This window comes from Cibotium barometz, chromosome 2, assembly GCF_041138505.1.
Source record: "Cibotium barometz isolate CiBa-2024 chromosome 2, ASM4113850v1, whole genome shotgun sequence".
NCBI classification, from domain to species: domain Eukaryota; kingdom Viridiplantae; phylum Streptophyta; class Polypodiopsida; order Cyatheales; family Cibotiaceae; genus Cibotium; species Cibotium barometz.
The window spans coordinates 9,931,967-9,959,885 of NC_141047.1; the positions used below are offsets into that span (position 1 = coordinate 9,931,967).

General features: G+C 44.6%; 1 protein-coding gene across 1 annotated transcript in view; it reads left to right on the forward strand.

Moving 5' to 3' along the window:
- The window catches only part of LOC147640622 (uncharacterized), a 65,883-nt gene that overhangs the window by 35,115 nt on the left and 2,849 nt on the right, over window positions 1-27,919 (forward strand). The window contains exons 2-4 of the mRNA XM_086813575.1: window positions 22,101-22,143; window positions 22,284-22,325; window positions 22,414-22,666. Coding sequence (XP_086669701.1) covers window positions 22,101-22,143; window positions 22,284-22,325; window positions 22,414-22,666 — 338 coding nt within the window. The remainder of the gene's footprint in view (window positions 1-22,100; window positions 22,144-22,283; window positions 22,326-22,413; window positions 22,667-27,919) is intronic.

Here is a 27,919-nt window from a genome sequence, read left to right on the forward strand (position 1 = left end):
AAAAGACACAAAATATTTTGCCCCTCCCAAAGAAAGCTGAGGCATCTCACATACATCTGTATGCACAAGCTCTAACTACTATAAGTTATGTTTTCCTATTGGTTATGTGCATTAGTATTCGTAAATAATAAAGTTAATAGTAAGATATGTTTTACTATTGGTTAATAATAATAATATGTGCATTACTATTGGTTAATAATAATAATATGTATTAAAGTTGGTGTTAAGTTACACATGTGTTAATAATCATGAAATTTTGTGTAAGTTTTCTTGTAGGCATTGATTGTACTCAATGGAGATAGTGATGTATCTAAGTGTTTCTAGTTTTTTGATGTTTTACGAAGCAAGAAGCCCTAAGAAGAGAAGTATACACTTCCAGCTAGATGAAGGGTATGCCCCATTGTACAAGAGAATTGAGGTTTCAATGACGAATCCATCGGTGATACAATTACACATAATAGCAGGAAAAAAACATATAGATCTCTGGGTTGATGGGTCTATATATGCACCTGATCCTATTACACAACAATCTCCCCAATTCTGTCCAAGAGCTTTCTTGTGGGGGCACTGGAGTTGCCTGCCATATATACAATGCTCACAAAACTGAAAACTTGAGAACTTTAGAGAAGGCAAGTAACCAAAACGAGACAATTACTCCATTCCTTTGACACTCATGTGTCCCAACCGGCTATGCCACAGAGAGATTTCCGGCAGCTCGGTTGTATTTACATTAACATGGTGACAAACACCAGCATGCATGAAGTAAAGAGTGTCCACCTTAGAGCCTCTGGCAACAACCAGTGAGCCCTTACTAATCTTCCACTTTCCACGACCAAATGTGGTAACATAATCAGCATTATCAAGCTGTCTAGTAGAAAGCAGGTTCTTCTTGATCTCAGGCACATGCCTGACATCATGGAGCATAAGCTGTGAGCCATCTGAAAACACAAGCCTCACATCACCTCTGCCAAGAATCTTGCATGCATGGTTGTCACCCAAATAAACTACTCCTTCATTGCCAGCAGTATACCTGACAAACAAGTCTCTGCAACCTGTGACATGAAAGGAGGCACCTGAATCAATGATCCATGAGTGCATACCATGACCATCTCCTGCAAGGAGTGAATGGGCATCAAGTGAAGACGTGAATAGGACTTCATCCTCACTGTCACCTTTATGTGACATATTGACCTCTTCAATCTTGACTCCACTTTTGCCCTTTGGCTTTGCATCTTTGGCTTCATCTTTGTCTTTGTCTTTTCCTTTGCCCTTTTCCTTTTGATCATTCTTCCATTTGTAGCATTGCTTTTTGATACGTCCCTTCTTGCCACAATAATGGCATTCCAAGTCTTTTTTGGAGCGAGACTTGCTCCTTCCCCGTTCTTGGCTTTTACCCCTTTGCTGGGATCTCCCACGTGCATTCATTGCATTGGACTTTCCAACAGAGTTGTTTTTCCTATTCATCTCCTCTTGAAGGAGAGCACCCTCCACATCTGCATATGACAGCATAGCATTTGAATTGCTAGTGGCTGTCGTGAATGTGTCCCAACTCTCTGGCAAAGTGCATAAGAGAAAGGTGGCTTTGAACTCATCGTCCATTGCCAACTTTTGATTGATGACCTGGCTGACAACACCATTAAACTCATTTAGATGGGCTGTCATAGATGCCCCTTCCTTCATTTGAAGACCTATGAGTTTCTTCAACCAATACACTTTGCTTGAGGCACTTTGCTGGGCATACAAGTCCTGCAATCTCTGCCACATTCCCCAAGCTGTCTTCTCTTCACGTATGCTGAAAAGTAAAGTGTCTGACACAGACAACATGATGGTGGATCTTGCTAGCTCATCCATATCTTCCCATTCTTCAGCAGTAAGAGAAGCGGGCATTACACCCCTTTCTTTGGTGGGCTTGTGCTGCTTCTTCGGGAGCAACACATTATAGCACTGGGTTTGCCAAATGTCATAATTATGTGAGCCTTCAAGCTTTTTGATGTGAAGCAACGAAGAGCTCTCACCTGTGGTGCCATAGCAATATGCAACCTTTGTCAATGCCCGACTCCCTGCAAGATGTGCAAACACTGCACCAAAGCACACAAAGTGCTCACAGTTGTTCTCCCAAAGTTTATCTCCCACTGCGGAAGCACGAATGCAACTCTTTTCCCACTGAATGTGATAAAATCACCAAAATCTGGTTGCTGCAGATTTATGACAGCACCTTAGATGTGCTCTGTTCCCCTTCCAAAGTACTGTACAACAGTACTAAGTGCTCACCAATGATGTACCAAATCTGTACCGGCAAGTACAGCAACTGAAAATGAGCCTTTTCCTCACTCAAATCAATGTACAGCCATGCCAAAACTTGTACAAAGTTGTACCAAATCTGTACCAGCAAGTACAGTAGCAATAAATGCTCTCCTGGCTGTCCAAATGAGTGAAAATCAGACCTTGACAGTCCCCACCACTGCATACAACAGTCCCGGACAGAAATTGGGCAAAAGCCCCTTGACTGCAAGTGGATTTCTGAGGGTTCAAGGCATAAAAATCTTCCCTGCTGCTTTGCCAAGCTCAACAAGCACAAAATCTTGAAAAGCCCCTTGATTCAAGATCAATTTCTGATCATGAATGGTACATTAATGCACATGAAGGCATCCAGAGTCTTCACAATGCTTCCCCTTGGCCACATATACATCCAATACATAAAAGCCCCTTGATTCAATGGCACATTGAGTGTTTGACAGGCATCAACACATTGCCCAAAGCATCAAATGCCAGTGCCTGCATGCAAATCAGCCCAATTGGCACAAAAGCCCTTTGATTTGCACTCCAATTTCTTGCAATTTTGCCCCAAATGTGAGATTGTTCACATCATACAGCATGTATGAATGCCCAATGGCACAATTACATCAAAGGCCCCAAATTTTGACACCCCATTTCCTGCAATTTTGACCCGGAATGTGACCAATGTCACCCAATTGTTGCCAATTGTGCTCAAATCTGAGCAATTTGGACCTGTACCTGCTCAATTGATGATAATTGACATGCAAATCCCAAAAAATTGAAGCAAATACCTCATACAAATTTCTGATTTCTGTAGGGCAGCAAACGGCGGGTTCCTCAGGCGGGAGTATGGTTGAAGGCTTGATACTCTGATGTAAGCTGCAGCTCTAATGTGTGCAAAGCTTCTCTTTGTGCAGGCTCTCTGTAGACCACCGACAGCAAAATTTTCTTTGGCAGAATCCCTTCAAGATGTATGCTGCCAGTGTTCTGTGTAGGTCTTGCAGGTTGCAGGTTAAGGCTTCTCCTAGCTGCTACAGACGAGGTGCACCAGTTCTGCACACGCAGCACATGTAGGCGACCAGCGACCAGTTCTGCACACGTTACAAGGCGTTTGAGCCGGTGCTGCTGCTGGGGCGCAATCGCTTCGCGAGTGTGGACTTTGTTTGTTGACGCCGCCTCCGCCTAGTGGCCAGCGCTACACGCGACGGGGCCTTGTTTGTTGCCGTTGCCTCCACCTAGTGTCCAGCGCTACACCCTCTTGTGGCCAGGTGTCTGACGCCCAACGCCTTGCTGCAACGCACTGCTGCCACTCCCTCTCACTGTCTTGCAGCGCACGTGCTCCTTGCTGAGCACCAGAAAGCTCCAAGCAATCTCCTCTGTCGTGCCAAGCTCAAGGCTCCATAGCCGAGCTTCTTCTTCGCGATGAAGACGACTCCGCACACCCGCACACACACGGACACACCCGCTCTGATACCAGTTGAAGGGAGAGAGTTAGGGTTTCATGTGGGAGACATACACAGAGAAGAAGGGGGGAGAGAGAGACATGTGGGGATAAGTCAACTCGCAGTATATGAGTGTGTGACTCCCCTATCACACATGTATATTACACATAGTGCACTTAGTACATTAAAAGTACTAAGTGTACTATGTACTATACAACTTATGGGCTAGTACACATTATAAGGGTGGGCATAATGCCTTTACCCCAACAGATGGATATGTGTTAAGGTTGTGGCCATGTTTAAGTGTTTTGATATGCATTGATGGTATCAACAAGTGTGTCAAAGGCCCTAGTCCCCCGGGCATCGCTGCGAGTTACATTGGTATCAGAGCATAGGCTTTCTTGGAAGCGGAGGCTTTCTTCTATCAATAAGGAAGAGAAAAGATCTCAAGTGGGGACCACACTTATCATCATTGCTGTTAAGCATGGCCAGCCGCTTCATAGCTTATGAAGTAAGAGCATGAGCAGTAGACAGCTTGTTGGTCTAAGGATTTATGAATTCACAGAATTTATCTTGGAAGTATGGAGTTGGCTTTATGTGCACACGTTTAGCACTCTTTCCATATGGATATTGTGGATTATATTATCAAGCTTACATGCAACCTATATGGAGATATATCTCAGGATATCGGAAGGATATGGTGACGAGAAATTTCTTTTGGCTTCATGATCATCTCATTGATATTGGTGATTGAGACACAATTGGCTCTTGTGCCTGTGTCTAGCATATCTTCCATGGAATTCTCGCCCATTTATTTTGGGACATGATTTTGATATTGGTATTATGGAGACTTATTTAGTCTCACCCATTTCTTTGGGACATAGATTCTTCAGTTATATTGGATTTTTGAGACTGTCTTGTCTCGCCCACTTAATGGGACATGATTATATCTTGAATATATGGCTTGAAGATTAAAGTTGTGGACAACTTTTAAGAAGCTGGGGAGGATGTCACCAGCCTGGACATTTCCCAGTATGAAAGGGGTATGGTGGACTCCAGGATGTCTAAATATTTGGAAAGTACAAGCTTTGGGAATGGGGGATTATCCTAGAATACAAAGGACCACACTCCTAAAATTTAGGAGAGTTGCTATTTTTGGCCCAACACCGATGGAAATTCTGTTCGCGTCATTACATCTGGAATTGAGCAGATACCAAGAGTTGGCAAAGTGCCTATGACAGAATGTCTACCAGTTGGGATATTTTTAGAGATAAAGTTTATGGAAGGATCCATCTCTTAGATTGGGACATGTGGTAAGAAAGTGGACCAAAGTGAGACAAGTGGCCTGACACTTGTTAGAAAGTGGATCAAAGTGAGACAAGTGGCCTCACACTTGTCATATTGTGTGGCTCTCCACTTGTCATTGTAGCCTTCTCTTGCCATTTTAGCTCATGGGAGGCCCAAATCTATAAATTGGAGCCCTCTCTCTTCATTAATAAAGGCTCTCTTGTTGCACACTAGCCTCTACCACCGTTACAGGCTGCCTGAAACCGATCCCGTCAAGTGGGAAAGACTCCGTTGGACACCCACACGCTTAATAGCACAACTTTAAAACCACAAATTTGAAATGGACAACTTAAAACAACTTGAAATTTAAATGAAATGAAATGGAAAGATGGACACCAGCACTGGGGCCGGAACGGGCCGACCCCCCCCTCAATATATGATATATTTATTGGGAGTATTTAATAAATACAATGCTCCATGGGTTCCAAGAACCAGATAATGTCCATGTACATATGAAAACAGTACCAAACAAATAGGCTCGAAGTCGAATTTCGATGTAGAAGCTTGAAGCAGTACGACCACTAGTGTGGTCCAATCTCTACGGTCCTGTGCTTTCACTGGACTCCGCGGAGAGCGCCTCACTGGTGTTCCGAGACCACGCACAAACAGGCGCTCTCGTACTAACGCCTGGCTCTCCCGATCTCAGCACCTTTAGACCGAGGTTCGCCAATATAGCTTGGACAACCCGGCACCGAACGGGTGTTGGCCGAGCGGGATGAATCCCTTATCAGATTTAAACATAAAATACTTTATTGAAATCTGAAATTCACTTACTTGTAGATGGTTGATGGAAAACCAATACTTGTGGTGTTTGTGTAGAATATGAAGCCACCCTTGTTGAAGAAATAGTTGCCTCGTGTAGAACCATCAAGACAAGCACCACCACAAAGGGTACAGCCGTCTGCTGTGAGAGAAGAAGCATCCACTTGCAAGGGAGGAAAGGCTTGACCGCAGTGTAGAGGAGCCCAAACAGAGTTGCCTGAGGGCAGTGTTCTACTGGCTGGAACACAAGCGCATAGCCATAGCAGCCTGTAGGGACATGCGTAGCTTGGAGAGGTGCAGCTGGTAGAAGATGGGCAGCCTGCAGCCGGTAGAGGATGGGGAACCTGCAAGTACTGTCGCCTGGGAGAGTAGCCGCCTGTAGCAAGGGAGATAAAAGGAGAGAACACCCGCAGCTGCCTGCAAGAGAAGGCAGCGCAGCTTGCAAGGAGTAGCAGCCAGTCGCCTGCCGAGAGGAGCACACCTGGTTGCAACCAGTTCTGGCCGCCTGTAGAGGATCACATCCGCCTGGTTATTCAGAGACGCAGCCAGCAGCCTGGTTGCTGTACATAAAAATTCAGCAGCAGCCGCCTGGGAGCATGTTTGGTTGCAGCCAGTAGTGCAGGGGAAACAGTCGCCTGCAACAATACTCAGCCACCTGTAGAGAGGCAGGCGCAGCCAGCAGCAAAGGATACTGCAGCAATCGCCTTCATGAAAAGCATGCGCCAGAGGAAGAGGTGGTCGCCGGTTGTCACGTAAGATGGAAGCGATGATGATCCACGCTTGAAGGAGGGGGTATTCTTTTGTAAAATTTAAGTGGAGTCTTCTCTAGTGAATTCCACGCATGGATGTGGGGGGGTTAGTGTGGGTAGGTGACCATGCCCACCCCCACACTCACTTAAAAGTGGGGCTCCCCACCTTGGCCCCTAAGTGGGTGCCCAAAGGGGGTGCCCACTTTTAAATAAATGTGAACACCTAACCTTATAAAATAAAAGGTTAGAATATAAAGCATTAAAACAACAAGTGTGACATACTTACCACTTGTTCACATGCACCAAAACTTGTCAGAATACAGAGCAGACTTCACGACTCATTGGCAGGCGTCCCCGCTCAGTAAGTAACACGTCAAGCAGGCAAACACACAAATACATGTCATGCGAAAACAGTTTCAAACATGCAAAATATGTGTGCATGTGCAAATAGTAACATGGACATATCTCCCGTTCATGGAACAAGTACAAAATATCTGTCGGCACAAAACTGGCATGACATAAAAACATAAAACCTGGTCTTCCTATGGAGTGACAGTCCCATAGGTAAGACACAGTTCCAGGCACGAGTCTCCCTATGGTGTGACAGTCCCATAGGCAAAACACGGCACGAATACTGGCTCTTCCATGGCATGACAGTCCCATGGGTCGAACACAGTCCAGGTCATAGACGGGTGGCACTGGTCTGGCTCCCGTCCATATGACACCATCCTGCTAACACACGGGTGGCACCAGTCTGGCTCCCATCCATGTCAGCAAAATACTGGCCTCTTCACATGAGACACCGGCCTGGCCTCAAGTGAACGAGACACAAAATCTGGAGATGGACCAAATGGTCGGCCAATTGGTGACATCCCCCCGGGCTTCTAAAGAGTTGACCTCAACTGAAAAGCCTTAAGATATGCCTGCAACAACTGCGGATAATTTGCAAAATAATCCTGATTTACCCACTTGGCATCAATAGGCAAATAATTCTTAAACTTCACAAGATATCTCCTGGAAAGCTTTCCTGCAGGTAGCTTTCTCTCCTTGTGAAAAACAAGCTGTTCTGGCTGGAGGATCTCCTCAAGCTCTTCAATCTCTGGCGGATCTTCTGTGACAGGCTCATCAGGATCTGGCCCCACATATTTCCGAAATAGACTCACATGAAAAGCATTGTGAATCTTCCAATGACTAGGTAAAGCAAGCCTGTAGGACACTTCATTGATTTTGTGAATCACCTTGAAGGGTCCATAATAGCGAGGAGAAAGCTTAGGATATGATCCTTCTCGTCCTGGCCTCTTTTGAAGCCTAGCCTTCTCAAATTTCAGCAATACCCAATCACCTTCTTTGACTTCCATGTCCCTTGTATGCTTGTCAGCAGCCATTTTATGCTTATCCTGAGATCTTGCTATGGCTGTCCGCACTTGACCAAAGGCAACATCCAAGTCACGAACATATTGATCAGCTGCAAAAATCTCATCCTTTGTACGAAGGATGGGTGGCAAGACCACTCTGCCATAAATAACCTCAAACGGAGCCTTTCCCGTGGAAGCATGGATCGTATTGTTGTAGGCAAACTCAACAAGTGGAAGATACTTCTCCCATGCACTCTTTTGATCTGCCACATAACACTTCAACAAATCCAAGACGGCTGAATTTGCAGCTTCACTTTGGCCATCCGTTTGGGGATGATAAGCTGATGAAAACTCAAGCTTAGTACCCATATTATCAAATAAAGCCCTCCAAAAGAGGCTTGTAGTCCTGGGATCTCTATCCCCAACAATGGATTTAGGCATACCATGATGCTTGAAAATATTAGCAAGAAAAAGCTTTACCATATGATCAGCTTTGATGGTTTTCTTGACAGGCAAGAAATGAGCTTGCTTGCTAAACCTGTCCACAATAGTCCAAATAGCATCATTCCCATGCTGGGATCTAGGCAAATCCATAATAAAATCCATCGTGTTACTTTCCCAAGGTGCGAATAGGCAATGGCTGAAGCAAACCTGGAGGCTTTTGCCTATCAAATTTCACCTTTTGGCAAGTGATACATGCACGCACATAAGCCTCAATGTCTTTACGCATGCTTGGCCAAAAGAAATACCTCTGAATCATGCGAGTAGTAGGCATAATACCTCTATGACCAGCATAAGGTGGAGCGTGACATTCGTCCATAACCTTTGGACGCAAATCCTTCACCACACATAGGCAATTATCCTTCATGAGGTAACCCTCGTTGATAACATAAGAGGCATGTGAATGACCAGCCATCAAATCAGTCCATATATGGCAAAAATCAGCATCCGAATGATACAAATCTCTCATAGCAGATAGATCTCCATGAGAGGCCACTGAGACTGCAGCAACATAAGGCCTCCTAGATAGTGCATCGGCCACCACATTTTTCTTTCCTGGAGTATGCACAATCTGAAAATGAAACATGGAAAGAAAATTTGCCATTCTCATCTGCTTCTCTGAAAGCTTGGTTTGAGATAGAAAGTATCTCAAGCTTTGATGATCTGTCTTGACTACAAATTCAGCCCCAAGAAGGTAATGTTTCCAAATCTTTAAGGCGTGAATTACAGCCAAGAGCTCTTTCTCATAGATATCCATATGAAGTTCAGCATCATGCAAACGACGGCTCTCGTATGCAACTGCATGTCCTTCTTGATTTAGGACAGCTCCTATGCAATCACCACAAGCATCACATTCAACCACGAATGACTTGTGCAAGTCAGGAACAGTCAATACTAGACCACATATGATCGCATGCTTGAGCTGCAAGAAAGCATCCTGTTCCTTTGAAGTCCATTTGAAAGCAGTTTTCTTCTTCGTGAGATCATGTAGAGGAGTGGCAATCATAGCAAAATGCCTTATGAAACGCCTGTAGTACGAACATAATCCCAGAAAACTATGTACTTGATGTACGTTTTGCAATTCGGGCTAATTCCGAATAGTCTCTATCTTTGCAGGATCCATTGTAACTCCATCCTTGGATAGAATATTTCCCAGATAATGAATCTCTGAAAGGAAAAACTCACTTTTCTTGGCATTGACGAAAAGTTTATGCTTCCGCAACTCTTCGAACACTGTGACCAAATGAGTTCTGTGTTCCTGCTCATTCTTGGAGAAAACCAAGATATCATCAAAGAAGACTCCTGTAAACTTGCGATGGGGTCGGAATATCCTATCTAAAAGTAGCAGGAGCATTGGTGAGACCAAAAGGCATTACCAAGAATTCATATAATCCGAAGGTTGTCCTGAATGCAGTCTTATGGACATCTTGTGGCACCACGCGTATCTGGTGATAACCACTCTTCAAATCAAGTCTGCTAAAACAAGCTGAGCCATCAAGCTTATCTAAGATATCATCAATACGTGAAATTGGGAACCTGTTCTTGATGGTAAGCTTGTTCAAAGCTCTATAGTCCACACACATACGGAAGGATCCGTCCTTCTTTTGAACAAGAAGCACGGGAGAGCAGTAAGGTGAGGAACTGGGTTGAACCAAACCTTTTTCTAAAAGCTCGTTTACCTGCTTCATGATTTCTTCTTGTTGTGTTGCACTCACTCGGTATGCGGGTTTGTTAGGTGGAGAACTACCTGGCACAAGATCTATACGGTGATCTTCGGGCCTTTGGGGAGGTAATTCACCTGGCAACGAGTCAGCAAAACAGTCGTTGAATGCATTAAGAAAATTCAGCCTATCATTAGACATAGCATCCACATTTTGATGATTTGGCACAAGACTATCACGAACAAAAACCAAGTACGCTGAAAGACTCTTTTTCATTGCTTTATTAATTTGGATGTGTGATACAAGTGGGATGGAATCCCCTTCTTTGCCAGCATCAATAAAATGCATGCGGCCTTTATGCATAAAAGAAATCATATTAGACTTGTAGTCTTTGCGGGGCTCAAGCCTATGGTGCCACGGCTTGCCCAACAATACATCACATCCGTTCAGTGGAGCAACTAGGAAATGCTCATTATCAAGGTAGCCCTGTATATGGATGCACAACTTCCCAATCAAAGGGGTAACCTGCACCTCTTTACCAATAAATGCAGCTTCGGCTTCAATCTGAGGTCCCATGTTTTCAACCTCAATACCCAATGCAGCTGCCATTTGCATAGAGATGAAATTGTCAGTTGCACAGTCATCAAACATGAAGAGTGCGGGCTGATCCTTGATTTGTCCCCAAGCCTTGCAAACGATACGCTCTTTTGCATCATGACTTGTATTACTTTGCACATCAGGAACTGCATGTACATTAGCTTTGGTGTGCTTGTCCTCGTGCTTTGATTTGCGATCTGGGCATTGCCGAAACATGTGGTCTTTGCTACCACAAGAAAAGCATTTTCCATCCTTGGCATATTGCTCTCTTTGCTCCGGAGTTAAGCCGAATTTGTTCTTTCTTGGGCCCTGTTCTTTAGATGTGTTATTTTCAGCTTTACCACCCTTGTAAGGCTCCCGGAAGTTCTTTTTAGGTGGCTGTCCACCCTTTGCCTGATTTGGGACAGCCTTGTCCTTTCCTTTGGAACCTCCTTGATCTTGCTTAATCTTGAGCACCAATTGCTCCGTAGCAAGAGCAGAAGCTGTGAGTTGTTGCAACGTATGTTTTGGGTGCAATTCAATACCCGATCTATATGCTGGTTGCAGTCCAGAACGAAACTTCCTCTTTCTTTTATCCTCAGTGATTTGCATGAAGGGAGTCACTTCCAGCAACACTTTCCAGAATTTGTTAACATACTGTTGCACACTCTCATTATCTTTTTGTTCCAGCTTGTCCCACTTTTGAGTGAGAGTTTGCTCTGCATTGGGTGGCAAGAACTGAGCATAAAATCTATCCTTGAATTCCTTCCAAGTAGAAATGGGATCCTTGGCGATCTTTTCAGTGATCCACCAATGAGCAGCAGTCTCTTTCAAAAACATGCTAGCATGGCGCACCTTTGACTTTTCTGTGAAATCCTCATCGCTAAAAGCAATGTTGAACTGTGTCACAAATGCTAACACCTTAGAAGCATCATGTTCACCATGAAAGACATCAAATTTGACAGATTTATCACCTGCTTTGAATTCCTTGAGCTTCCTGGCATGAGGCTCATGGTCTTCTCTTTTTCTTTTCCCCTTATCCAACGGGGTAGCCCTATCTGCATGGGCTCCATGGGCCGTCATAGAAGCTTCATGGGGCACGGTGGCATGTGCTCCACGAACTCGAAACTCAGATGCATGTGACTTACCTGCATATGGCATGGTCTCTCCATGAGACAACTCAGAAGGCAAAATTTTTCTGGAAGTAGACCTGTCACCATGAGATACATGTTTGGCATGCATGTGACTTTCATGCCCTCCATGAGCACTGGCATACATATATCTGTCAGGCTTAGTGCCTTGGGGAGAAGATGCAAGTCGAGAGGTGACAGTCACCTCTTCCTTTTGCATAAAAGATTTCAGCCTCTGGGATGCGGGATCTCCATGCTTCAAACGAGGTGGATTTCTGAATTTCAGCTCTCCGTCATCCCCCTCTTTGATATCACCTTTGCGAAGGAGATAGGCAAGTGTCAACTCCCTTGGTTTCTTGCCCACTTCACGAGCCATTGATTCAAAAGTTACATCAACCATAGCATCAGTCTTCCTGGCTTCAATAACACTTTGCAGATGGGGATCTTCATGCAAAAACTTTAATTCTTGCTCTTGAGCCTGCAAAAGTTTTCTCATATGTTCCATTTCAGCCCTCATAGCATCAGGCTCTTGTTCAAGCATAACTGTCTTCCCTGGAGACAGTTGACCCTTGGATTCACTATCCATAACCCTTTCAAGGGGCTTGTGCCTACCACGCAGGGCATCAGACCCACGAGAGGCACTAGATGGACCCCTCGAATTTGCCACTTCCAAAGGGTTGCCTTGGCTGTCCATTGTGTTTTAAGTTTGCTAAAAGCGGGATGTCCAGTACACAGGTTCGTTTCCCCACTAGGAAGAGGGAAACAACCGTGCTCTGATACCAATGAAACCGATCCCGTCAAGTGGGAAAGACTCCGTTGGACACCCACACGCTTAATAGCACAACTTTAAAACCACAAATTTGAAATGGACAACTTAAAACAACTTGAAATTTAAATGAAATGAAAAGGAAAGATGGACACCAGCACTGGGGCCGGAACGGGCCGACCCCCCCCTCAATATATGATATATTTATTGGGAGTATTTAATAAATACAATGCTCCATGGGTTCCAAGAACCAGATAATGTCCATGTACATATGAAAACAGTACCAAACAAATAGGCTCGAAGTCGAATTTCGATGTAGAAGCTTGAAGCAGTACGACCACTAGTGTGGTCCAATCTCTACGGTCCTGTGCTTTCACTGGACTCCGCGGAGAGCGCCTCACTGGTGTTCCGAGACCACGCACAAACAGGCGCTCTCGTACTAACGCCTGGCTCTCCCGATCTCAGCACCTTTGGACCGAGGTTCGCCAATATAGCTTGGACAACCCGGCACCGAACGGGTGTTGGCCGAGCGGGATGAATCCCTTATCAGATTTAAACATAAAATACTTTATTGAAATCTGAAATTCACTTACTTGTAGATGGTTGATGGAAAACCAATACTTGTGGTGTTTGTGTAGAATATGAAGCCACCCTTGTTGAAGAAATAGTTGCCTCGTGTAGAACTATCAAGACAAGCACCACCACAAAGGGTACAGCCGCCTGCTGTGAGAGAAGAAGCATCCACTTGCAAGGGAGGAAAGGCCTGACCGCAGTGTAGAGGAGTCCAAACAGAGTTGCCTGAGGGCAGTGTTCTACTGGCTGGAACACAAGCGCACAGCCATAGCCGCCTGTAGGGACATGCGTAGCTTGGAGAGGTGCAGCCGGTAGAAGATGGGGAACCTGCAAGTACTGTCGCTTGGGAGAGTAGCCGCCTGTAGCAAGGGAGATAAAAGGAGAGAACACCCGCAGCTGCCTGCAAGAGAAGGCAGCGCAGCTTGCAAGGAGTAGCAGCCAGTCGCCTGCCGAGAGGAGCACACCTGGTTGCAACCAGTTCTGGCCGCCTGTAGAGGATCACATCCGCCTGGTTATTCAGAGACGCAGCCAGCAGCCTGGTTGCTGTACATAAAAATTCAGCGGCAGCCGCCTGGGAGCATGTTTGGTTGCAGCCAGTAGTGCAGGGGAAACAGTCGCTTGCAACAATACTCAGCCACCTGTAGAGAGGCAGGCGCAGCCAGCAGCAAAGGATACTGCAGCAATCGCCTTCATGAAAAGCATGCGCCAGAGGAAGAGGTGGTCGCCGGTTCTCACGTAAGATGGAAGCGATGATGATCCACGCTTGAAGGAGGGGGTATTCTTTTGTAAAATTTAAGTGGAGTCTTCTCTAGTGAATTCCACGCATGCATGTGGGGGGGCTAGTGTGGGTAGGTGACCATGCCCACCCCCACACTCACTTAAAAGTGGGGCTCCCCACCTTGGCCCCTAAGTGGGTGCCCAAAGGGGGTGCCCACTTTTAAATAAATGTGAACACCTAACCTTATAAAATAAAAGGTTAGAATATAAAGCATTAAAACAACAAGTGTGACATACTTACCACTTGTTCACATGCACCAAAACTTGTCAGAATACAGAGCAGACTTCACGACTCACTGGCAGGCGTCCCCGCTCAGTAAGTAACACGTCAAGCAGGCAAACACACAAATACATGTCATGCGAAAACAGTTTCAAACATGCAAAATATGTGTGCATGTGCAAATAGTAACATGGACATATCTCCCGTTCATGGAACAAGTACAAAATATCTGTCGGCACAAAACTGGCATGACATAAAAACATAAAACCTGGTCTTCCTATGGAGTGACAGTCCCATAGGTAAGACACAGTTCCAGGCACGAGTCTCCCTATGGTGTGACAGTCCCATAGGCAAAACACGGCACGAATACTGGCTCTTCCATGGCGTGACAGTCCCATGGGTCGAACACAATCCAGGTCATACACGGGTGGCACTGGTCTGGCTCCCGTCCATATGACACCATCCTGCTAACACACGGGTGGCACCAGTCTGGCTCCCGTCCATGTCAGCAAAATACTGGCCTCTTCACATGAGACACCGGCCTGGCCTCAAGTGAACGAGACACAAAATCTGGAGATGGACCAAATGGTCGGCCAATTGGTGACACTGTCCTAAGGATGGCTACTCTCTTTCTCTCTCTCTTGAAGGCTGCCCATGAAGAATACCGGCTGTTGGGGACTGTTTTGGAGGCTTCCATCGCGAAGAAATACTGAAGGCAAGGGTATTTAATAATTTATTATGATTTCTAGCCATTGTACTTGTTGTACCAGTCTTTGTACGTGTTGTACCAGCCCTTGTACTGGCTGTACCAGCCCTTGTACTTGTTGTACCACCCATTGTATGGATTGTACCAGCTTTTGTACTTGCTGTATCAGCCACTGTACCAGTTGTAGTAGTCACTGTACATGTTGTACCACCATTTGTACTTACTGTATCTGCTGTACCAGCCATCGTATCGATTGTACTAGCCACTGTATCGGTTGTACCAACCATTATACTTGCTGTACCGGCTGAATGGAGAGTTGTAGTTGCTGTACCACCTCTATTGCATGAAGACCCGTGTTTTTTGGGGAAGAATCAGTACCCACACGGAGGTATATGGATTATATTGTTGGCTCGGCATTTCTACAGCCTATGTTCCGGCTTGGTAGCCTCGTGTTGAGTTGTGTTATGGCATTTGTATATGGATAATCCGGCATCTCCCGTGGGGAGAGTAAGGCCCTCAAAGCTTGTACATGATATTATTCTCATTGGGTAATAAAATACTCCAAGGGGGGGGGTCGGCCCATTCCAGCCTCTATGCGGTGTCACACGTGCAAGCTCCATTTTCAGCATTTGTGGATGTTTTGTCTAGCTTTTATGTTTTATGCAAAGTGATGATGGATATGTATTAAGGTTGTGGCCATGTTTAAGTGTTTTGATATGCATTGATGGTATCAACAAGTGTGTCAAAGGCCCTAGTCCCCCGGGCACCGCTGCGAGTTACATTGTTATCAGAGCATACGCTTTCTTGGAAGCGGAGGCTTCCTTCTATCAATAAGGAAGAGAAAAGATCTCAAGTGGGGACCACACTTACCATCATTGTTGTTAAGCATGGTCAGCGGCTTCATAGCTTACGAAGCAAGAGCATGAGCAGTAGACAGCTTGTTGGTCTAAGGATTTATGAATTCACAGAATTTATCTTGGAAGTATGGAGTTGGCTTTATGTGTACACGTTTAGCACTCTGTCCATATGGATATTGTGGATTGTATTATCAAGCTTACAGGCAACCTATATGGAGATATATCTCAGGATATCTGAAGGATATGGTGACGAGATATTTCTTTTGGCTTCATGATCATCTCATTGATATTGGTGATTGAGACACAATTGGCTCTTGTGCCTGTGTCTAGCATATCTTCCATGGAATTCTTGCCCATTTATTTTGGGACATGATTTTGATATTGGTATTATGGAGACTTATTTAGTCTCACCCATTTCCTTGGGACATGGATTCTTGAGTTATATTGGATTTTTGAGACTGTCTTGTCTTGCCCACTTAAGATTAAAGTTGCGGACAACTTTTAAGAAGCTGGGGAGGATGTCGGCCATTTCCCAGTATGAAAGGGGTACGGTGGACTCAAGGATGTCTAAATATTTGGAAAGTACAAGCTTTGGGAATGGGGGATTATCCTAGAATACAAAGGACCACACTGCTAAAATTTAGGAGAGTTGCTATTTTTGGCCGGACTCTGATGGAAATTCTGTTTGCGTCATTACATCTGGAATTGAGCAGATACCAAGAATTGGCAAAGTGCCTATGACAGAATGTCTACCAGTTGGGATATTTTTAGAGAGAAAGTTTATGGAAGGACCCATCTCTTAGATTGGGACATGTGGCAAGAAAGTGGACCAAAGTGAGACAAGTGGCCTAACACTTGTTAGAAAGTGGATCAAAGTGAGACAAGTGGCCTCACACTTGTCACTTCAGCTATTGTGTGGCTCTCCACTTGTCATTGTAGCCTTCTCTTGCCATTTTAGCTCATGGGAGGCCCAAATATATAAATTGGAGGCCTCTCTTTTCATTAATAAAGGCTCTCTTTGCACACTAGCCTCTACCACCGTTACAGGCTGCCCTAATGATGGCTACTCTCTTTCTCTCTCTCTTGAAGGCTGCCCATGAAGAATACCGGTTGTTGGGGATTGTTTTGGAGGCTTCCATCGCGAAGAAATACTGAAGGCAAGGGTATTTAATCATTTATTATGATTTCTAGCCATTGTACTTGTTGTACCAGCCTTTGTACCTGTTGTACCAGCCATTGTATTGGCTGTACCAGTCCTTGTACTTGTTGTACCACCCATTGTATCGATTGTACCAGCTTCTGTACTTGTTGTACTAGTCACTGTACCAGCTGTACTAGTCACTGTACATGCTGTGTTTTCTCTTTTCTGATGTTGAATTGTCAGGATTTTGTTCTCTCTCATGTGCGTACAAGTAGACGTTGATCTTTATGAGAGTAAGTCTCCGGGACGGATTTCGGATTTGGAAAAGCAGCTTATGAACTTGTTAGTTTCTGCCTTTCCATCTTTATCTGCTTTCATCTCGAAGATGAAAGATCTCCGAGACAAGCTTGCTATTTGTGGCAAGGATATCTCTACAGAGGATATGGCTATTCGGCTTCTCTCCAAGCTTCCAGAGAGGTTTGATGCTTATTTTCAGTCTCTTGTTTCTTCTCCTCGTCCTGTTCCAGCTACTTGGGAGGAAGTTCTCCCCTCCATTATGTAGATTAAGTCTCGCTTTGAGGAGCGGATTGGCACCTCTGGTGGTTCTGATGGAGCTTTGGTTGCACGTGTGGATTCTCAGTCAGATGATGACTCTGCTCCTCCTCCAGCGAGTTCGAGCATATCTGTGCCTGGATGGTATTTTCAGACAGTTCGTGATTCTGGGTTACGTGAGCTTCCTTCTGCTCCTCTGCCTGATTCTCTCAGGCAATCTGGTGTCCGTTGGATCTTCAAATCAAAGTTCCGAGTTGATGGCAAGGCGAGGTTGGTTGCCAAGGGTTATGCTTAGCGCCCTGGAGTCGACTTCGATGAGACCTTCTCTCCGACGACCCATATGACTACCATTCGCACCGTTCTTGCTCTTGTAGGACATCATAGATGGCCCGTATTCTAGATGGACGTCAAGTCAGCTTTCTTGAATGGAGAGCTTACATAGGAGGTTTATGTTGATCAGCCGCCAAGATTTATTGTTCCAAGCAAACAGGATCAGGTGTACCGGTTGAAGAAAGCTTTATATGGTTCTAAGCAGGCTCCGCGGGCTTGGTATCAGCAGATTGATGAGTTCTTTCAGAAGCTCGTCTTGCGCCGTTCTCATGCAGATTCAAACCTTTATATCCTCCTTGAGAGGGGGTTGATTGTTATCATTGTGGTCTATGTTGATGACCTCATCTTTACCGGTTCTTATTCTGTGAGGATCCGTTCAATCATGGATGCTTTGGAGACAGAGTTCTCAGCAGAAGTACACATGGGAGATACTTGACAAATTTCAGATGACTGGATGCAAACTAGTATCTTCTCTTATGGATACTAGTAAGAAGCTTTCTCTTCTTGATGCTTCTCCAGGGATTGACCAAGGAAAGTATCGGGTTCTCATCGGTTGTTTGGTTTGGCTGACCTACTGCCGATTGGACGTGTGTTTTGCAGTTAGCTTATTGAGTTCCTTCTCATCCAAACCCCGTCAGCACCATTGGCGGTGTGCTCTCAGAGTTCTTCGGTACTTGCGTGGCACTCTAGACTTTGGCATCTTCTATGGCCAAGGATGCACTCTTCTTGGATGGTTTGATTCAGATTGGGTTGGAGATCCAGATACTCGGCGTTTGACCACCAGTTGTGTTTTTTTCACTTGGGTCTGGAGCCATTTCATGGAGTAGTAAAAAGCAGCCTATTGTGGCGCTTTCCTCTACATAGGCGGAGTATCGTGCGGTTTGTTATGCTGCATGTGAGGCAATCTGGTTGCGGAGATTATTGGGGGAGCTTGGCTGTTCTCCTACTGGATCTACTCTTCTTTGGTGTGACAATCAATGGGTTCTTGCTAGAGATTTGTGTTTGGAGTATTGTCCTTTAGCGGTGAATGCAGCAGATTTGTTCACCAAGCTGGTTTCTCAGGCTTCCTTGGCTCCTCATCTTCGGTTTCTAGGAGTATGTTCAACATCTGGTGCTGAGAGGGGGTGTTAGCACATTCATCCCCAGTTTCTGCTCATATTTGGTGTCCCTTTTGGTCCCTTTTCATGGCCCCTTAATTGTGGGCTGGCCACCCCTTTGTTGTACATTTTTCTGGGATTTTTCCCATGTCGGGTGCCTTTTTCCCAATCGGCCAGCATCACCATGTCCAGTCGACCAGGTGCTCTTGTCCAGTCGACCAGCCCCTCTTACCTATAAATAGGTGGGCTGGCCTCTCACTTTTCTCATATAGTCTAGTCTCTCCTTTTGCTCCCTCACTTATGAGACTCATCTTGTCTCTTGCTTAGGACTGTATCATTTCAGTATATTCAGCATAGTTGCTCCATATCTCTCTTTCTCTTGCACTCTCTGCTCAACACACTCTAGTGCTTGTTTGCTTCCGCTCTATGCACTCATTCAATTTGGTTCCTTCACCAGTCTTGATCAGTGTTTCACACACTGAGCGGAACCAAGGGGGATTTTCCACAGAAGAAAGCTGGAGTATTCACTGGCAAAGTTTGGCCTAAAAGATGGCCACAGAGCATGAGCAGCATGGGATTTTATTCATCAAAGTGGCTTATAAGGTTTAGAAGTCGGTGTGTTCACACATCATTAAAATTGGGCTGGACTTATTATTATTTTGGGCATGTATGTGTGGATAGAAGGAGGCGCCTAGAAAAAACTTGGGCATCAAGCTGGAAAAAGCATAAGTTGATATTCTGGGCAACTCAGCCACTTTTAGCAAAAAGGAAAAGCACAAGGCCAAAAGTAGAGTTGCTCGACTTTATAAAAAGCTGGGAGCTGCTTCGCTTTCGGATCATCAGGTGCATGTGTATGAGGGCACATGACCTGCTGCAACATACACTATTCTCTCTCTTCTCTGCTGGCCGATTGCAGTTTTCTCTCTCTTCCCTCAGCGCTGGCTGTACAACAGCCTTCTGGTGGTGTTGCTTGTACTGGTCATACAACAGTTTTCTCTCTTCTTCCAGAGCTGGCTGTGCACTATTTTCCTCTCTCTACTGGCTGCGATGGAGGCAGGTTGTATAGTGGTGGATTCTCTTACAGTCTTGGCCTTGCTATGGGCAGATTTGGGGGTAGTTTCTGGGGTTGTTTTGGAGGAATTTGGGACAGTTTTGAGAGCTCTTCTGGGGCTGATTTGTGGCTCTGTTTGGCACGGAGTTCGGGGCTGTTTTTGGCTCCATACCGGGCTGTTTTGTGGACTGTTCATGAGCTGATTCATAGGAATATTTTGAGATAGTTTTTGGATGGCTTTTGGTGCTGTGTTTTTATCTTGGCACTGGATGGATGTCTGGGCAAGAGATTTGCTGATGCTTTGTGGAAAATCTGGTGCTGTATGCACCCGCACCTTGGTTTATTGTGAAAGCTTCTCTATCTGAATAAAAAAGTTTCTACAAGGGGACCGGCCGTTCTGACTCAGTGCGGTGTGATTATATTGTTTATGGTTCTTCCATTGTGTTTTTCATGCTCTGTGTCTGGCACTTGAATTGTTGGTCCATCGCTTCGGGTCCCCTATTTGGTTACAGTGGTATCAGAGCTGTCACAAGAAAAGGGGGACCCGGAACAATAATAGACCAACACTTCAAATACCAAACAAAGCATGAAGACACATCGGAGGAAACCATATACAATATAATAACACCGCAATGAGCCTGAACGGCCGGCCCCCCGTAAGAACTTCTTTATTCAGATAGAAGCTTCTACAATAAACCAAGGTGCGAGTGCATACAGCACCAGATTTTCCACAAAGCATACACGAGACTTTCATAGAGTTCTCTTCTCAAAATCAAGACAAAACAGTGCCGCAAAACAGTCCCAAAACTGTCCAAAAACTGTCTGAAAACAGTCCATAAATCAGCCCTAGATCTCTGTCAAAAAGCCAAGATTCAAACAACACCAAAGGCTGTCCCAAATCAGTCTATAAATCAGCCTTGTAAGTGATCAACAGAAGACAAGTTCTACGCAGTTGCAACTAGCAACTTGAAGAGCAACCTGCAAGTGAGAGCACACGCAGCTGTTCTGCCTTCCTTGTACACAACCACAAGAGAGAAGAAAACAGCCTGCTGTCGGCCAATAGAGAGAGAGCTTCACACGCTGATATCGGCCAATAAGAGGTAAACACACTGCTGAAAAGCCAGCTAGAGGGCGACTTAATACAAATAGGGTAGTTGTACACATGGCCAGCCTGTAAGCGACCAGCTGGCAAAACAAGGAAAAGGAGAGAGAAGAACTGGTTACTGTTCGGCCAGCTGTAAGACCAGCTTGGAGGCGGCCAGCAGACGAGAACTGCACAGCAGCTGCCGGCCCCTTTGCACATAAAAGAGAGGAGGAGTTTTCAGCTCTGCAGTCGGCTTGTGTGCATCCCCAAAAACAGCTTCCTCCTCCCACTTTTTTACGATTCAGGCCCTAGCTATATATGAAGTGCTTTTCCCTTTTTTTTCTAAAATAGGTGAACTCGCCAAAAAATATCGACTTTATGCTTTTCCCAAGCTTGCTTCCCAAGTTTCATGTAGGCGCCTCCTTTTTTCCACTGTCCATGCCCAAAATAATAATATGTCTAGCTAGATTTTAATGATGTGTGAACACATTGACTTATAAACCTTATAAGTCACTTTGATGAATAAAATCCCATGCTGCTCATGCTGGGTGGCCATCTTTCAGGCCAAACTTTTCCAGTAAATGTTCCAACTTTCTTCTCTGGAAAATCCCCGTTCACACCTTGGCTCCAATCAGCGTGTGAAACACTGGTCAAGACTGGTGAACGGACTAAATGGTGACAATGGGGGGTAGGATAATCACCCTCCAGGCCACTTTAGCTCGCACAAGTCTCCAATCCCATAGAAAGTTCATAATCAGACGCTGCACTTTCTCCGAGGCATGCCGTGGAGAATGCCCAAAAAGAAGTGATGCACCATATGTAGCCATGAACACTTGGCTGGCCACAATCGCGCAGCCAGCAAGGGAGCCCTATTATCAACTTAAAAGCCTTAGCCCTTGTAATAATCTTGCTTTTCCTAATCCCTGCTCCCCAGATTAGGTCGACTAACCCTATGGTCAGTGTTAAATACATAACGTAAGGGGGGGGGGGTGGAAAGAGAGAGAGAGAGAGTGATTTTGGGTGAGAATGCGAACTGCAAGTGCTGCTGTCATAACGAAGTGAATGACAATAAGTGGCTTTGTGTGTTTTTGTCCCTTAGTCTAGTTATTGTCAGTGGTGTGAACACTGTTTTTCCTCTCAATGCAGGTATTATTGTGACTATTGTGACACCTATCTCACTCACGACTCGGTAAGTCAAAATTTTCAATTTATATTTGGCACTTTACTCTACACAACAATTATTGTTATTTTTCAATGTCAAGGCTTAGTTGTTGTAGTTGAAAATTTGACTCATGTCATCCTTTTCTCTCAATTTGCCTGATGCTGCAGCCATCTGTAAGGAAACAGCACAATCAGGGGTATAAGCACAAGGTTATGTCTTTGAGTTTATTTTAGTATTTTCTGCTTTCCATTTCCTCTTCATGTGTTTTTTGCTCAAGAAATATGGCTTGCACGGCAGGCTAATGTTCGAAGTTACTACCAGCAATTTGAAGAGCAGCAGACGCAAAGTCTTATAGATCAGAAAGTCAAGGAGCACCTAGGACAGCACCTGGGCGGAGGATTCATGTTGCCGTCTGGACAATACAGGACTCCCCCCGTTTTACGCCCTCTCTCGCTGCCTGTTCCAGGTTCCAATCCTGCAACAAATGCCCCATCCTTGTTACCTGCTGGACACCCTCCTCTTATGCGTCCTCCATTGGGCATGAGTACAGGTATGCTGATTTGATGCTTTTGCAGGTAATGCCTACTCACAGAAGTTACGTATCCTAGCAGGTATTTTATGATAGGTGAGGCGGTGATGTTTGTGGTGGTGTTTTTTACAAATACTGATTGTTGGTGGAATATGTGAATTTAATGGATTTTGAGGGATTTTAATGTGTAATGGCATAAGGGCTCAAAAATTGCACACACGACATGCCCCTAACACTAGGGCTCTGATAAGGATGTTGAAGCATCATGTTGTCTACTCTCTTGCACCATAGTCTACAGCTTTTTGTCCTTTATATCTTCATTAACTTCCAGTAGATTTTAAAGCTTAAAGCAAATTTTTGTTATCACACTGCAAGGAGATGTCTGCAAAGATGTCAAGGTGCTCTCTTACAATTTTTTCATATGCAACTAAGTCTCTTAGGCAGAATTGTGTTTGATTGTGAAGGAAGAGGAGGAGAATTCTCAGACACAATAAGTACTGCAGTCAATTATTTCTTAGCTGATTGTGTTGCACAAAGGACAAGTACATGGAGAACCTAGCTGTTAGAATTTGATTGTGCACAGAAGGTGCTGACTGGGTCAATATGACCATTCTGTGCCCAATGTGACAGTTCCACAGCTTCTGAGCCTGTCCTGGTTCTTTTTCATGTTTACTATAGCAACAAAATTAATTTTTCTTTGCTTAATATCGTGGCTCCCTTTTCTCCCTTTCTTTCTCTCCCTCCTCTTCTTGTCCAGGTCCCCTCCCCCTCCAACAAGGTAGGCCTTTTGTGTATCTTCACTTAATTTATTCGAAGGTCACCAATCAGAAATAGGGTGTTATTTCCGGCATGTGCATGGTTTATGAGATGAGTACATCGCGACGCTTGGGTTGCAGGTATGCATTTCATCAATCACCTCAATTGATTAGCTTATTGTCTGGAGTTGTTGGTAGAGTTGCCCAAGCTTTCCATATTTTCCACCGGAAGAAGTCCAAACAAGAACTGAAGTCATGCAAAGTGTCACATGCATCTACTGCTTTCTTTAGAGGGATGACAAATTGAACCCCTTAGAAAGGGCAAGTCCATTGGTTTTTTCTATGAGGCGGACAGAACAACGAAGAAGAAGAAACACGATTTGAGCCAGTATAGAAGGGACAACAAAGAAGAGCAGTAGCAGCCAACAATGAAGGTGAGCCCAAAAGCATGCTGCTCAGCAACTGTAAGGGCCTTACTTAAGCCAGCTTTATCAAAGACCCATCTTCCCAGTTTTGCTAGTAGTAGGTTTCAGATCGTTTTGTAGGAGCACCATTAGTCCTCCAGCTCAACCTCAGGGGATTTAAGAGTGTCAGCGAATGGGCTTTCATTCTTGACAAAGAACACACTAACTGACATACTGTTATTCAATTTTACATTTGGTCAGGAGTTGACCCCTCTGAGGAGCTCTTGGATTCCTGGCTCCTTATGGTCATAACCTTCGCAGTGCACTGTACGGTCTACCTATGTGCATTCTGTTATAGAGTTTGCTCTTGCAAGCGATAAATTATTCACTCAATCAAAACCAAACTAGAGAATGTGGTGCCTACAGTGTATTACAGGTGGATGCTGTGCTTGCGAGTGCGCACTAGGAATTGAAGATGGGCATATTCCCCTGTTAACATGTACAATGCTTTGTGCGGTTCTGGCAATGGCCTCTTGCCCAATACCACGAAAGCAAAACTACAATAAAAAAGATTCGATATTCAATGTCGAGTCTCGGCATGTTATGTTTGACTCCATAAAGGAAGTGATAATCAAAATAAAAAAAGGGGTGGTACTCTCCTCCCTAGGTCGGCCGTTCTAGGGGGAGGGGGCTACCTCATACAATGGGGGGGAGGGAACAACCAAACGGTGGTCAGTAATGTCATGTGGGCTCACCACTACTGATAAGGAGAAACGGGCCTTGCCGCCAAGTCCACAAGAAGGCCTCACGGTGCTTCCGCATGCAATCAGAGCGCCACTGTAGAGTTTCCCCCAGTGTCCACGGAGAGTTTGAATGATGTTGAGCCATATGCTCTGGATGGATTCTGCTGGTGGAGTGAGGGTGCCCTCGATAACGAGCTTGCCAAATATGGCCCACAGCAAGTGTTGCAAATCGAGCTGTCCAGATCCGATGATGAGCAGCTTGGAGTGCCAGTCCCCCACCATCTTCCTCATATGCCATGGCAGTCTCAGCCTCGGTGGCCCAAGCTAATGTGCACCAAGTAACTGTGCGGGGGGGAGCCCGGTCCACGGATGGGGTCCTGAAACGGAGAAACATGTTTCTAGGGACTGAAATGGCCGTTTCGTGTGACTATGGCTACTTGCCAATAGAAAAGAGTCTTCTACGGCCGAAAATTGTCCCATATCCTCGTCCAAAAATTTGAAAGGAATGGAGGAGGGAGGTCCTGGGCCGCCGCTGCTGCTGGGGTGCCCTTAATCTCAAGTATCTGAGTCCTACGGCCTAGCCGTGTGGTGTGCTCAAAGAAGGGGGTGTCGGGAGCCTCCTCTTTGGCAAAGGGATCTTGCCATGTCCACCCTCCTGGGTCCCACTAACGGCGTGTGAGCGGGCGGCCCTCCCATAACCATAGCTGCCAAAAGTCCTCTTCGGCCACCTTGCCTGGTGGAAAGTCGATCTGCCAGCCATATTCATGGAAACCAATCACCCGTACTCTGTGTAGAGCACATCCGTTGAGATCCTTGGAAGGGGGCTTTGCTCTGACAAGTTTGCCATGAGGTTCAGTAGAATAAGTGAGGAGGCCTGACCTCTCGTCTGCACCATGCACCACTAAAGGTATGTAATGTCTTGTGAACACTCCCAGCCACTGTGGGGGAGGCCACTGTGGGGGAGGGGAGTTTGGGATCGGGTAAGCCACTTTGGGGGGATGGAAGAATCAATGTCAAGGCTAAGTCTGTCCCTACCTCGTATCCCAACAAGGCTCCTCGTGTGGACCAGAGGAAGCTGTTTGAAAAGTAACCAATCTCCGAGGGACTGTGTTGGCTCCATGCTTAGAGCTCTCCAAGATACATGTGGACATGCACCTAGCGTGTGACAACCAAACTAAGAGGGTTCCATATCAAGGGCTATCTGTCACCATTGGTGTCATGGGACCCTTTAATCTTCTTGAAGAGAATAATCAAAAACTCATAAAATATATCAAATATTAAAACAACTACTTGAATTAAATTGAAAATTAAAGCATATAACAAAACATAAGGCAAGAGAAAGAAAAACATCACCATCAACACAAGACTGGGTGCAATCTTCCCCCTCCTTGTGCGTGGCCTTCTCCCCACACAAGAGTATTTTTATTAGCTTTCAACCAAAAATAGGCCATAGCTCCCAAAAATATACAAAGTGTGCTTTTAGAGAGCACGACACTCTTCCACAACAAAAATAGTGTGTCCCAAAAATTGGGGCTAGGGTAAAGCCTTTAGGCTTTAATAAATTCAACATTATAAATGTATTTTTTTCAATGTATCAAAATGGAAAAATCAACTACTAAGGTTACAAGCTACGCTTGTAAAAATAAATATGATGCGCATAAGAAACATTCTCCTCAACATTATTCATCAATCCTCGTAATCTTCATCACCTGAAAATATAAGCCCAATTAATAATTAAATTAATCCCACAAATATTAAACAGGCACAAACCATAACCAACTCATGACTACCAGGCGTAAGTATCCGAGGAATCACCCTGCCATACAAACCTAATTGAAATAATCATAGACGGCCCCAAGCATACGTCATATACCGCACGTATTAATATTTATAGTGGTGTCACCCACGATATTAACCTAGCCGGCATGACGCAAGAGTAACCTAGGCGTCCCCAACAAATTACTTAAGAGGGAAAAATAATATTCTTAAAGAGGACTTAAAATATATTCTCATGACATCCCTCTTGCTTGAGTTTGCAATTGCCCTCAATTGCAGGTTTGTTGGGTTTAAAAAGAACGAAGGATCTCAGGATAAGCTCGGAAAAATTTCTCGGGCATTCATTTTGCATCTTCTTGAGGATGGTTTTTGAATGTCAAAAGATATTTGATTAACATGGATCATAACAGTCCCCCCTGTTGGGAATCAACTGTCCTCAGTTGCGTAATCACTCGCTGGTGAAAGATAGAAGACATAGATACGTCTGGTGTAGCCATGTAAAACCAATCTAATGTCCCATACCATAGATTAACTCCACACAACACTATCTTAAGAACAGAAGTTTGAGACGGAGTAGCTAATTCCCTCTGAAACTTTCATTCTGACATAACTTTTCTCTATCCTCAAAATTAGACCACAAGTCTTAATCCAAAAATGAATTAGGTCGAAATGGAAATTCTGATCAACTTAAGATTGAAAAATAATCACTGGACGAAAATTGAGAGATTAGTCTTTAATTAATCATAATTGCAATTCTTGAATAAATCTTGTTCTTAAGGGGTTTAAATCTTATGGTTGAATATATCTTTGACTTAGAGCAATTCTTGGTCTAGAAAGAATCTTGTACTTGGATAGATCTTAAACTAGAACACTTGAAAATTTAGACAAAACTTTACTTGAATTGGTATAAACTTCGTAATTGTGATTGGCATACAACTTAAGCTTGGTTTCTAGTCACTTGAGAGCTATTTCTTTACTTTTCTCATCATCTCTAAATTCGATGGTGAAGGCTTTAATAAATTCAACATTATAAATGTATTTTTTTCAATGTATCAAAATGGAAAAATCAACTACTAAGGTTACAAGCTACGCTTGTAAAAATAAATATGATGCGCATAAGAAACATTCTCCTCAAAATCCTCGTAATCTTCATCACTTGAAAATATTAGCCCAATTAATAATTAAATTAATCCCACAAATATTAAACAGGCACAAACCATAACCAACTCACGACTACCAGGCGTAAGTATCTCAGGAATCACCCTGATCTTCTACAAGTACCTGTTCGTGTACTTGTAGAGTGTGAGCACTTGTTTGTGTGCCTACACTTGGGAGGACCGAGCCTGTTCCTCTGTGAGTTGTGCAAGCCAGGCTCTAGTACAAGAGTGCCTGTTCGTGTGTAGTCTCGGAACGATAGTTTCGTGTTCACACAACTCTAGGTGTATGAGGAGTTAGAGCTGGTTGTATCGACTCATTCGACGAGTACATTCTTCTCTAGCAAATACGTGTTTGGGTAATATGCCTTCATATTATGCATTGCATGGATTATTTGGCTAGGAAGCCCTTGGAACTTTGTACACAAATAATATTCTTCAG